Source organism: Lycorma delicatula, chromosome 6 (genome assembly GCF_047948215.1).
Source record: "Lycorma delicatula isolate Av1 chromosome 6, ASM4794821v1, whole genome shotgun sequence".
Classification (NCBI taxonomy): Eukaryota; Metazoa; Arthropoda; class Insecta; order Hemiptera; family Fulgoridae; genus Lycorma; species Lycorma delicatula.
In genome coordinates this window covers 141,196,839-141,209,056 of record NC_134460.1, presented here as the reverse complement: position 1 = coordinate 141,209,056, position 12,218 = coordinate 141,196,839, and the positions used below count along the sequence as shown (strand labels likewise).

General features: G+C 31.4%; 1 protein-coding gene across 1 annotated transcript in view; it reads right to left on the bottom strand.

Moving 5' to 3' along the window:
• Positions 1 to 12,218, bottom strand: part of LOC142326950 (uncharacterized) — a 127,752-nt gene that overhangs the window by 36,292 nt on the left and 79,242 nt on the right. Inside the window, exons 23-27 of the mRNA XM_075369681.1 lie at positions 10,837 to 10,953; positions 8,447 to 8,607; positions 7,320 to 7,466; positions 6,173 to 6,314; positions 5,920 to 6,052 (exon numbers count right to left, since the gene is read on the bottom strand). Of these exons, the coding sequence (XP_075225796.1) occupies positions 5,920 to 6,052; positions 6,173 to 6,314; positions 7,320 to 7,466; positions 8,447 to 8,607; positions 10,837 to 10,953 (700 nt within the window). The remainder of the gene's footprint in view (positions 1 to 5,919; positions 6,053 to 6,172; positions 6,315 to 7,319; positions 7,467 to 8,446; positions 8,608 to 10,836; positions 10,954 to 12,218) is intronic.

Sequence of the window (12,218 nt, the reverse complement as noted above, 5' to 3'; positions counted from 1 at the left end):
AGATGTGGCTATTAAATAAAGAGACTAATGCTGCTACAGAAGAACTGCGCATGCACAAAATTCATACGACCAACAGCTGTGTAGTGTGAAGCCTTCTCTTTTGATTATTGCCACTCCAGTTTCTGTAGACATATAAGTCTGCCCATGGCCTTCATTTGGATAACATCTGTTTTTTTTGTTTTTTTTTCTGAAAAAATAAATATTTTATTAGAGTAAAGAATTCTTGTGAAATTTCAAATGAAACTTGGAAAAACCGCTACTAAAACTTATCTTTTATTAAAAAAACTGTATGGCAATGAATGTTTATCTCACATGCACGGGTTTTTGAGTGATTTAAGCATATCCAAGATGGCCGAGTTGAAGATGATCAAAATTCAAAGCGATGATGATTGTTTTTTCATTATGCATGGGATTGTGTACCTTCACTGGGTTTCTGAAGGTCAAACTGTTAATCAACTTTACTACCTTGAAGTCCTTGCTCAACTCCATGAAAAAATAAGTAAAAAATGACCCAAATTGTGGAAGTTATGGGTTCTTCATCAGGATAATGCACCGGCTCACACTGCATTGTCTGTCGAGATGTTTTTAGCAAAGTATAACATCCCAATGTTAGACCATTTGCCTAACCTGGCACCATGTGACTTTCCCAAGGTCAAATTTTTATTAAACGGAACAAGATTTCAGACCATTGAAGCTGTGAAAGAAAAAGCAGCACGCATCATGAAAGAGCTCACAGAAGAAGACTTCCAGCAATGTGTTGAACAATGGAAAATTCACATGGAGCGTTGTAGGGATAGAGAATGGGTGTAATTTGAAGGGGATGATAACCAAATATGTATAAATTTAAAATAAAATATTTTACAGCATAAGTCTCATTATTTAATGGCCACACCTCATACACAGATTGATTTTAACAAATATTTTGTTAAAATATTGATTTTAAACAAATATTATTTCATGTAATAATAGCGCAAAACAAATTACGTTGCATTATTGCAACTTCAGCTGTAAACGGGTTAAAAGAAAGATAGCCATAAGATACCCAAGATTAAAGTGTGGAAATTAAAGTAAATGAGGAAGAATACCAAAACAAATAACTAGTTACTAAAGTGTGCAATGAGTGGTGATGAGGAGTGGAACATACTTAAACTAACTTTTAGTCAGTAAATTGAAGGAGATATGTGGAAGGACTAGTTCAATAATTTGTGACAAAGGAAGATTGTTATGGAATTTAAGGGTTAAGATTGCTATACAAGAAAGAAATCATGCAAAAAAGAAATGGATAAAGAAAAAGCAAAAATGACCAGCAGGGATGAAGAAGTGACACTACATAAGAGATAAATTTACAGAGATAAAGTAAAAAGAATTGTAGCTGAAAGAGCGATAGATGTTGGAGTGATTTTACAGAAAAACTTGAGTACTATAATAGAAATTACTTTTTAGAGTGATCAGAAATGGTAGAAAAGTGAACGAGACAAGCCATAGAGATTGAAAAAGGGAAACTGATTACGGATGAAACAGAGATAAGAGAAATCATGAAGAACTACTTTAACATATTTCTAGATGGAGAAGAAACAAAACATGATATCCCAAGAGGTAACTGCTTGGGAAGAGGTTCTAAAACAGAAACCACCAATAACTTGCTCAGAAGTAGAAAAAGCCATATAGACAACGAAAAATCACAAATCAGCAGGAATGGATGAATTAAGTATAGGTATGATCAAAGCAGCAGGGGGATTTATGGGAACCAGTGGCTGATGAGAATGTTACATGGTGAGAATACAACATGGACAGAGGGAAAGGTATCAGCAGACTGGAAAAAAGCAATCATAATACTGCAATCATTTAAAAAGGATTTTGATGGAAATGTCAAACTTATAGGGGTACACTTTATTGTGACATGGGCTGAAAAGCTTAGAAAAGGTTACTGAGAAGAGATTAAAAAATGTAATAGAGGGTCAGTTAAAAGAACAATATGGATTTAGAGCCAATTCAACAACAGACCCCATATTTACTTTGAGGAGAGTTACAGAAAAGCAGTAGGATAAAGGCAAACCAATAATAATATTTGCATACATAATGCCATTGAAAAAGCATTTGACAGCTGACCCAGGAACAAAATATGGGAATGCCTGGCCAGGGAGAGTGTACCTAAAACCTTACTCATGAAAATTCAGATACATACAATGAATGTTAAGTTCTGTTCACGTCAGAAGCAGCTACTCATCAAGGTACAAAATTAAGAGAGGAGTGCAGCAGAAAAATTTCTCTTATTTATAATTATAATGGATGAAATAATGAACAAATAAAACCTTTTTTTTATACAACCTTTTAATGCTCTGGCACTCACAGATTACTTTATTATATGGGGACACACTGTTGAAGAAGTCCAAGAAAAACTGTATCTTTGGAACAAAGTTTAAATTATTTGGACCAAAAATCAGTAAAACCAAAACTGAGGTATTGGTTGTGGAAAAATACTCTGATCCAGTTGAAATAAAATTATATAAAAAAAATTATAAACAGTACAACAGTTTTCTTACCTCAAAAGCAATGTTGTAAATAAAGGATGGCCTAGACAAATATGAAGTAATCAACAGAGTTAATAAATGTTCTAATTTCTTTCACCAAGTTAGGATGCTATTAAGGAATGAAAGGATACAAAGGAAAGCAAAAGTGATAATGTTCAAGCCCTACTTTTTACCAATAATATTCTAATCTGAAGACCTGTGTATTAAACAAAAGAGACCTCAGTTGACTACAATCAGCAGAAATGAAGTTTCTAGAAACAATAATTCAAAAGACATCAGAAACATAAAAATGAGGATGTTAGGACAAAAGGTTTGATTGACAACAACACTGTCTGGCAAGACAGTAACAGCAAAACTGTGATGGTTCAGCCAAGTTTTATGTGTTGGAGTAGAGGATCGCAATTATGGCTGAATAATTGTAGAAAGACCAAAGTAGAGATGGATTGACCAAATAAGCCATGATCTCAATTAAGGGCAAACTCATTTCCTGAAAGAGAAACAAATAAAATTTTCCTAGGCAGAATGAAATGAAAGAGGCTACTAAACACTTGGCAAATTGGAGTTGTAATGATGATAAATAATAAATTTTTAATTATTCAGTAAAATTTTTTTTATTATTACAATCTCATACATAGTCATGCAAATATTTTAATAAAGTGTATGAAATGGATGAAATTATAAGCAAACAAACCTTGTCTGTAGTCAAAACTGAAGACCAACTGATTTAAAAGCTATGTGCTAACTATTCTGTGATTTAAATAGGACTTCTCAACTTTAAAAGCATACAAAAATTTATTGAGATAACTTACAGATTCTGTTGGGGTCTCATTTCATAGAAAAACACATCAAGTCTGACACCTAACATTCGCTTTGGTTCGATATGGCTTCCATTTGTAATGTGACATACATCCCACCTGAAGTTGATTTCATTCCAGACTGTAGCCAGCAAGTTGGGCATTACTTTTACAGCTGCAGTGATAATTTGAAGTCTTAGCTCAACAAGATCAGCAGGCAAAGATGATAATAAACCCGACCTTTAATGAAACCCCACAAGAAAAAATCTAGTGGGATCAAATCTGCGGAGCAAGGGGGCCATGCAATTGGACCTTCATGACCAATCCACCGATCTGGGAATCAAGTGTCAAAAAAATCTCTGACTTCTAGGTGGTAGTAAGGTGTGAGGTGTCTTGCTGATAGTAATGGCATTCATCTTGGTCATCATCGTCTAACTGAGGAATTACAGAATTTCAAAGCATGTCCAGATAAATGATACCATTTACGGTTGGTTGCCTCCTGGAAGAACAGGCTTCAATCTTTGTCTGCTTAGGATACAAAAACACTGATCTTTGGGCTATCATGCAAGTGCTGCAAAGTTTCATGAGGTTTTTCGCTATCCCATATTCGGCAGTTGTGTGTGTTCACCTCGCCACTTATGTGAATCATTGACTCATCTCTAAAAATTACATTGTCTAAAAGTGCATCTGCAATTCCATCTATCATTTCCACACTACTGCAGCCAAGCAAATTTATCGTCAACTGTAATGTGTTGAACCATGGTAGTTTGTTTGCCTTCAAGTACAAACATTTTTAAAATACATGCCTACAGTTGTTTGTGTAATGCCAATTTCCCATGACACACGTTGAGTTAATTTGTTCAGACTGTGTGCAAAGCTTTCTCTGAGTTGTTCCATAGCAGCTTGAGAGATGCATGGGCATCCTGGTGATTCTGTATGTTTAACATGTCCTAAAACTATTGGTACCAATAGTAAATTGTATTCCTGCTAGGAGGCTCCCTACTGTACTGTCTACAAAAATTATGTTGAACTGAATTTTCTGACTGCAGATTGTGAAACTAAAACACTCAGTGAACACATTACCACCAGAAAATGTATCAGCACTGGTGGCCAAATTCGGTACTAATGAACAATACAAGTCAAAACTTGATGTGTTTTGCTACGAAATAAGATATCAATCGAATCAGTAAGTTAAATAAATTTTTTTAAACATGTAAAGTCCTTTTTGAATCACCCGGTATTCTATTAGTTTGGCTATAGCATAGCATAAAAAAGTAGAGTACCTGAAAAAAATACATATTTGCTTAACAAGGTTTAGAAAAATAGGTAAGTTTATTGAACAATTTTTTTTTTTTTAATTAAATTAAATCTCCTGTGTGCAGATTTAATTCTGTAAAAGGTGAAAAATTTAGCTGATTTATTACTATTCAATTAATATTTTTAAGAAAAATGGTGTTAATAAAACAAGAATGAGTACGTGTCACCAATATTTGTAAAAAATAATAAGATATTGCTGCTGTTCATTAAGAATTTCATGCAAAATATCTTAATTCTCCTTGACTGATCCAGTCAACATTTGCAAAAGCTGAAAATAAAATGTAAAAATACTGCAGACATTGAAAATGTCTTATTTTAGATAGTTTAAGATCCATTTCCATTTTCAGACAGATCAAACTTATCCATCCCCCTTCTAATGTAGTTCAACTGGATTAGGCACTTCTTCACTATGCTCTTCAAGTTAGAAACTACCTCTTCAACTTTTCCTGAACCAGTATGACACCTAGGAACAATTAAATGACCACTATGTTCAAATGGTTTGAATCGGGAAATTGTCACAACATAATACTTTTCTTCAAATCCAGATGACTCAAATCCAAAATCAACTGAGTCATTTGGATTTGAAGAAAAGTATTATTTTTTGGCAATTTCCCGACCCGAACCATTTGAACATAGTGGCCATTTAGTTGATTTTATAAAATGGAATAAATCTACATAGAAAAAATGTATAATTCAATGGTTAAATTCTAATAAGGATGCGTAATGGTAGAAGAGTTGACATTTTAAACTCTTCCTCTAATGAAGAGGAAGAATTCTTCCTCTATCTGATTGAGAAAGAGGTAAATAACACATTTACAAAGATAGGGAAATAATAAATAAATATCAAAACATTAATATCAATAAAAAAAAAAGAAAAAGATATATAATTAATATTTACTGGATACCAAACAAATAAACAGGGAAAGACGACAACATGTTCTATAAAATTATTCTATATGCAATAACTAAAAACGTTTTTTGTTTATTTTTTTTTTATTTTTAGTAATTGGATAAACTGACTTTAGCTCATTCAATTATGTGTGTGTTTTTACTTTTTGAACAAGACTTATATTTTATTAATTAGGAATACACTGTATAAGAAATAATACAATTGAATATAAGTTAAGATCACAAACAAACTGGAAAGCCAAATTATTCAAGTGCATTTGGTTTATTTAAACAAAAATACATTACTAAAATTAATTTTGGGTAAGAAGAAAGTAAAAGAATAAAGTTAAGCAGTAAAAAAAATAACAGATTAAAAAAATTAAAATTACTTGCTGAAAAGTTTGTTCATATATTTGTAAAAGGCAATCTTCTCGTAACGTATTAGTAAATTTTGTAAAAAATGAATTTATTGCAACTCCTCTAGTTCTTTGCCATACTCGTTCAAAGTGCTGAATAGCCATCCTCAAAAACAGATACAATAACAAACATTAAATTTTATTTGATAGAAAATGATACAGTTTTTTTATCAATGAAGATAGTGCTACACCTATTTTGTTAAAAAGAATCACTTTTTTAACTTACTTTTGTAAATCACGGCTAACATCTTCACTTCTCATAAATCCTACAAGACTTTGCATTCTTTCTTGATATATTGTAAGATTTAAGTCAATACTTGCTTTAGCATTTGAAATAATGACCAATACATAATTATAAAACAGGAAACCTATACAGAAAAATGTGAATGATAAAACTGTTAAACATACAAAGTGTCAATAGAAATTTCAAAATATACTTTTTGTGATGAAGGTTGAAGATTTGCATATCTGAAAATCATAAAAATAATGAAATACAGCTACTAAATGTTTTGGGATTTATCTCTTGGTTTTCAAATGTACATAACAATCATTTATAAATGTAAATTGTTAAAAATTTACATTTAGAAATCTATAAGTTTTATAAAATCTAAAAATTTTATCAATAAAACAAATATTTATTTTAATTTAAAACCAGTCATTCTCCTACAAAAAGTAGTATTCAACTACAAACTAGCTACAGTAATTTTAAGCAGTTCTGCCAACTTGATATCAGGTTAGACACTCTGTTAGGAAACTCTTGAAGTATGGTAGTTCCTTTTACCATATACATATTTACAGCTAATTCACAAAAAGTTTACTTTTTCAAGTGGCCCTACCATCTTGAATTTAGTGATGGCGTTTTCTGTGCAATAGATTGTTTTCCATTTTGAAGGATTCAGTACATGATATTTTGTTAAATCTGTGAGCTATTATTTTCTCTAGTTTACTTTATGTATGCTATTAAGATATTGTAAAATAATTAATCTACATTAATGACCAAATTTTTTTTATGGGTTTACTGTTTTTTCCATTATCTTCAGGTGACATAACTGTGTTAAATATTGTCAGTGAATCATGCTTCTACATGCTGAGATTTTACATGATTTCTTATAAACTAGCATTTTTGGTCATAGATATTTCTTACCTTTCTATTAAATTTTAATTTATACAAAATCAAATTCAATTAAAAATATACTTTCAAAAGTTCTGAAACTGTAATGTGAATATACTGTACATAAATACACCATAGTTAGGGCCAACATTTAGCCTTTTCTGATAAAATTAACAATATCTTACATTATGATATTTTATAAAGTAAAAAAAAATCAATGAAAATTTGCCTTAAATAGCACAAATGTAAAGAAAAAACTCACCAAGGACAACAACCCAACAGACAAAAAACATTTCATTCCCATTTTCTGCACTTATATCACCAGGGCCGATAGATAAAGCAACACTAGCAATCCAGTAATAAGCAATAATATGCAAGTTCAATATACTTTCCAAAGAACTTAATTTAACTGTAAAAAAGTAAAATAATTACAATTTCCAGTTTACACTAGAACTGCACAAGTGGAGTGTCATTTTTACTACTGTTTTTATTTTTTGACTACGTTACAGAAACACACACACTTGGTGTGCCCATGCACACTTGGAATAGTTCTGTAAAAAATCTACACCAACTATATTTTTTCATAACCATACAATTAATTACTTTTACTATTTAATCACATTTATTTATGTACTCATTTTCATAAAGTTTATTTAATTACATTTACTTATTATCTTCAATTATAAAAATAAATTTAAATAATCTCCACTATCACACAAATAATTTTCAACACAGTTAAATGGAATAGTGCTGCAGTTGATATTGCAGATAATTTTTTTTTCAAATCAATCAATTGTAATCAAATTATCTCTTTTTTTTCGCTGTAGTCTTTTACTAAGTAAATCAATTAGAATACCTTTTTTGAGTATTCATCTTTGTAATGAAAAAAAAATAGAAAACAAAATTGTAAATCATTGTTAAACAAAATGGAAACTTTTCAAAGAGCCAGAAATAATCTTATTGTATATCTAATAACACAATATTTCAGGAACAGTAGACAAAACTGACCGATCAAGATGTTAAGTACTTTCACATATCTCATGTTTTGTTTTATGTTTTTAAATATATTTTTATTTTTTATTTAACTACTACAGTATATATATTTATACATAGTAAAGCTAGTATTTACAGCACCTGACAGAAGCAATTTTATGAGAGTCATAATAGTTGGATAATAGTCAAATTGGAATAGAACTTTCTTCAACTAGGTCAACAACTATGGACATCACACATTAATACATTCATATTTGAACTTGAATAGCAAACTACATGATTTTATTAAATATTCAATGTCAAATAATATTTTTTCCCCTAAAAAGTAGATGGTGAAGTTTAACACACAATAATCAACAAAACAATTTCATACTATGATTATTATAATATACTTACAATCAGGATTATAAGTATATATCCATGAATGACGCTGTTTTAATGTTGACCAATCAACTTCCTTAGTTACTGGATTGTAAATAAAATTAACTGTCAGAATTTCTAGCCAGGCTGCTAGGGTATTCAGGAATACTATTGAAATCAAGAAATACTTTGAGAATCTAATAAAAAATTAAATTAAATTAAAAAATGAAATTTCTTACCATATTATTTATTAAATAGTAAAATAATATTTGAAGAATAATATATACAAAATGACATAAAATTACAAAAAAAAAAGTTAAAAAATATGAGGGTAATATCAACTATTATCTGCAATGTAGTCATAAATTTTATTGCAATGCAAATAGGAAACTTACATGTACATCATTTTTCAACATAGTCCTCTTGCATTTCAACGCACTTGGCCCATCGTTGCACAAAAAAGGTTTTTGGTTGAGCTGCGAACTAGGAATGCACCGCTTCTTTCACTGTTTCGTCTGAGGTAAATCGACAGCCCCTTAATGTCTCTTTGAAAGGACCAAACAAGTGGTGGTCAGAAGGGGGACAAGATCAGGACTATACGGAGGACAAGCCAGTACTTCAAATTTGAGTTTTTGGAGCGTTTCAGCAGTGTGGGCAGCAGTAAGCGGGCGGGCATTGTCATGCAACAACACAACACCTTTCGACAGCAGTGCTCGGCGTTTGCTTCAAATTGCAGGTTTCAGCTTGACAGTAGGCATCTCACCGTAATGTGCACTGTTTATTGTTGTGTCCCTTTCCACATAATGCTCCAGTACTGGGCCTTGTGAGTCCCAAAAACTGTAAGTATCAGTTTTCCTGCGGATGGTTGGGTCTTGAACTTTTTTTTGCAGGGCGAATTTGGATGTTTCCATTCCATACTCTGCCGTTTATTCTTCGACTCGTAATGATGGATCCATGTTTTGTCACCAGTGATGCTGTCTACGAAGATTCCTGTTCGTTACCATAGTGATCCAAATGTTTTTGGTAGATGTCCAAGCGCGTTTGTTTATCCAACTGTGTGAGTTGTTTTGAGATCCATCTTGCACAGACTTTATGAAACCCAAGTCTGTTGTGGATGATTTCGTAGGCAGAACCGTGATTAATTTGCAGATGATGTGCCATATCGTCAATAGTTTTTCGTCTGTCTAAGAAAACCATGTCACGTGCACGCTCAATGTTTTTCCTCATTTGTGGCGGTAAACGGTCGTCTGGCTCCTTTGTCGTGCATAACACTTGTGCAACCATTTTTTAATTTTTCAATCCATTTGTAGACACTCCGTTGCGGCAACACACTGTTCCCATACTGTACCAAAAGTCTTCGATGAATTTCAGCCCCTGATACACCTTCTGACCACAAAAAACGGATCACTGAACGTTACACTTCTTTGGTGCACACAGAAAGCGGAGCAGCCATGGTTAACTGCAACAGCAATAATGGAACTAACCTAGCAGTATCAAACCTGCACAATCATAAAAACAATTAAACGACGCATGTGTCATCTACACAACACAACAGTACTACCAACATAAACAAAAATACAACTAAATTGCAGATAATAATTGACTTACCCTCGTAAAGTTGCATATTAAGTCTGATTCGAACCGATGTATTCATGGTTACGGATCAGACACGTTCACTTACACCACATATCTACTTCAGTGACTTGAAACAAAATTAATATATAATCTTATATAAAATGCTGATACAGACACCGCAAAAAAAAGTGATGAAATGTGGTGTCCACCACAATACAATTTAATAACAATCCAAATTGGAGGATCGTATCTCACTCTCAAATGAAATAAGTTTAAATGAAGTGCAGCAAAAAATGTGAATGCGTAATTTAATAGGAATATAAAGAAGTCATGTGGTGTCCAAATCAGATTTTTTAGATATTTAATGTCCTTTTTTATTTTCAGTTACCTATTTTTTCTGGTTTTTTTATGATACAAGACAACATTCTGTTGTCTTGTATCATAAAATTGAACACTGTAATTGCATTTGTTCTTTTATGTGCAACTGCTAATTTAAATACATAAATTTTATAATTTTTGACACAGAAATATGTGTTTTCCTAGATCAGAATTGCCAGCAATAACAACATCAAAAGGTTTTGATTTCCAGTAGAACTGAGTTTTCAAAGACTATGTATTTAACCAATTTGACTTCAGTTTGACATTTAAAAAGATGATAGTTTTAAATAATTATACTCACTGATCATCATGAACATAAATGAAACTGCATCAAGAGTTTTCAATAAATACTTTTAGCTCATAATGACAGTTCCCAAATTTATTGCACTACAAATCACAGAATGTTGAACTAATTTTTGCAACCCAAAAATATAATAATATTGCAATCTAATAAAATAATTAACATAACTTACGTTATGAAGACAACAGTTTTCCTTAGAATTTGTTTTTCTTGATATACAAACCAAGATATTAATCTATGCATCTGAAGCAACCTATTGCATCTAACCAAATCAATTGGATCATTAATCCTGCCAAAAAAAAAAAAAAAAACATTTAAATAACCTATTAATAAGTTTGCTATGACAATAATAAACATTGATAGTACAAATTTTATAATCATTAACGACAAAATATTAAAATTAATTAATTGTAAAATATTATCTCATTTCAGACAGCTGGGTGATTCTAAAAGGACTTCACAAGTTTAAAAAGCATTAAAAATTTGTTTGAAAAGATTAAAATAAAACACAAAGATATATCAGTCTATGTATCTGATTAAGGTAATATAAAATTACCATCTGCTTTGTGGTAAATGACATAAATAGCTGAAACAGTAAATCATGGATGGCCCTAAGAAATCATAAAGCATAAGATAGCATGTTAGCCCCTAGTTTAAATTTGTGACACAATCCCGCATAACAGTTACAATCCACATGGATGTGGTGCACTGATAGTTGGCAGTCATAGCGAGCACAAACTGGTGCATCTATTTGAATCATCAGATATCCATGAGTGAGCCTAGCGTGTCCCAATCGCAAACAGCAGACCTCCTCTCGACGGTTATTTCTACATGATGAGCTCCACAGTGAAAAACACTGTCCTTTATTGGGTGAAGTTTATTGATCATAATAGCACTCCACTCACTTTACCACTCATCATGAACTACCCTCTTCAGGAAACAGACAAGATCATTAGAAGCAGCGTAACTGGTAAAAGGAGCTGAAAACAAGCCTTTTTTGCCAATCACAACAATACAGCAAATCAATCAATCAGTCAGAACTATCAAAATTAAATTGAATGACTGCAGATACTGAACCTTTTACAAATATATACATACACCAATAATTTAACAACACCACACGTACAATCTGAATAACAGTAATCAAAATTACTGTAAACTGTAATATATAACTATAATAAATACACCAAAATCAGACCAGACTTAATATTAATGAAAAAATATGTATCTACAGTATAAATAATCATATAGAAGAAAACAGGAAAAAGATAAAAAAAAAAAAAAATTATCAGAGAATAAATCAAATTTGGTACTAAGAAAAAGTTGTAATCATTCCATTCATCTTAACAGCCAGACCTTTCTGGCTACATATTTTCATAGTATTCAAAAAGCAAGACATATCTCACAGTCTGAAAATTCTACTAGTTAAAAAACAATAAAAAAACTTCTAACTTCTCAGATCATCAGAAGAGTATGTGTATGAAATATAAGACTAAAAATAAATAATTATTAATAATCAAATGCCTTTTTTTTTTAATGTAATAAAAAAAACAA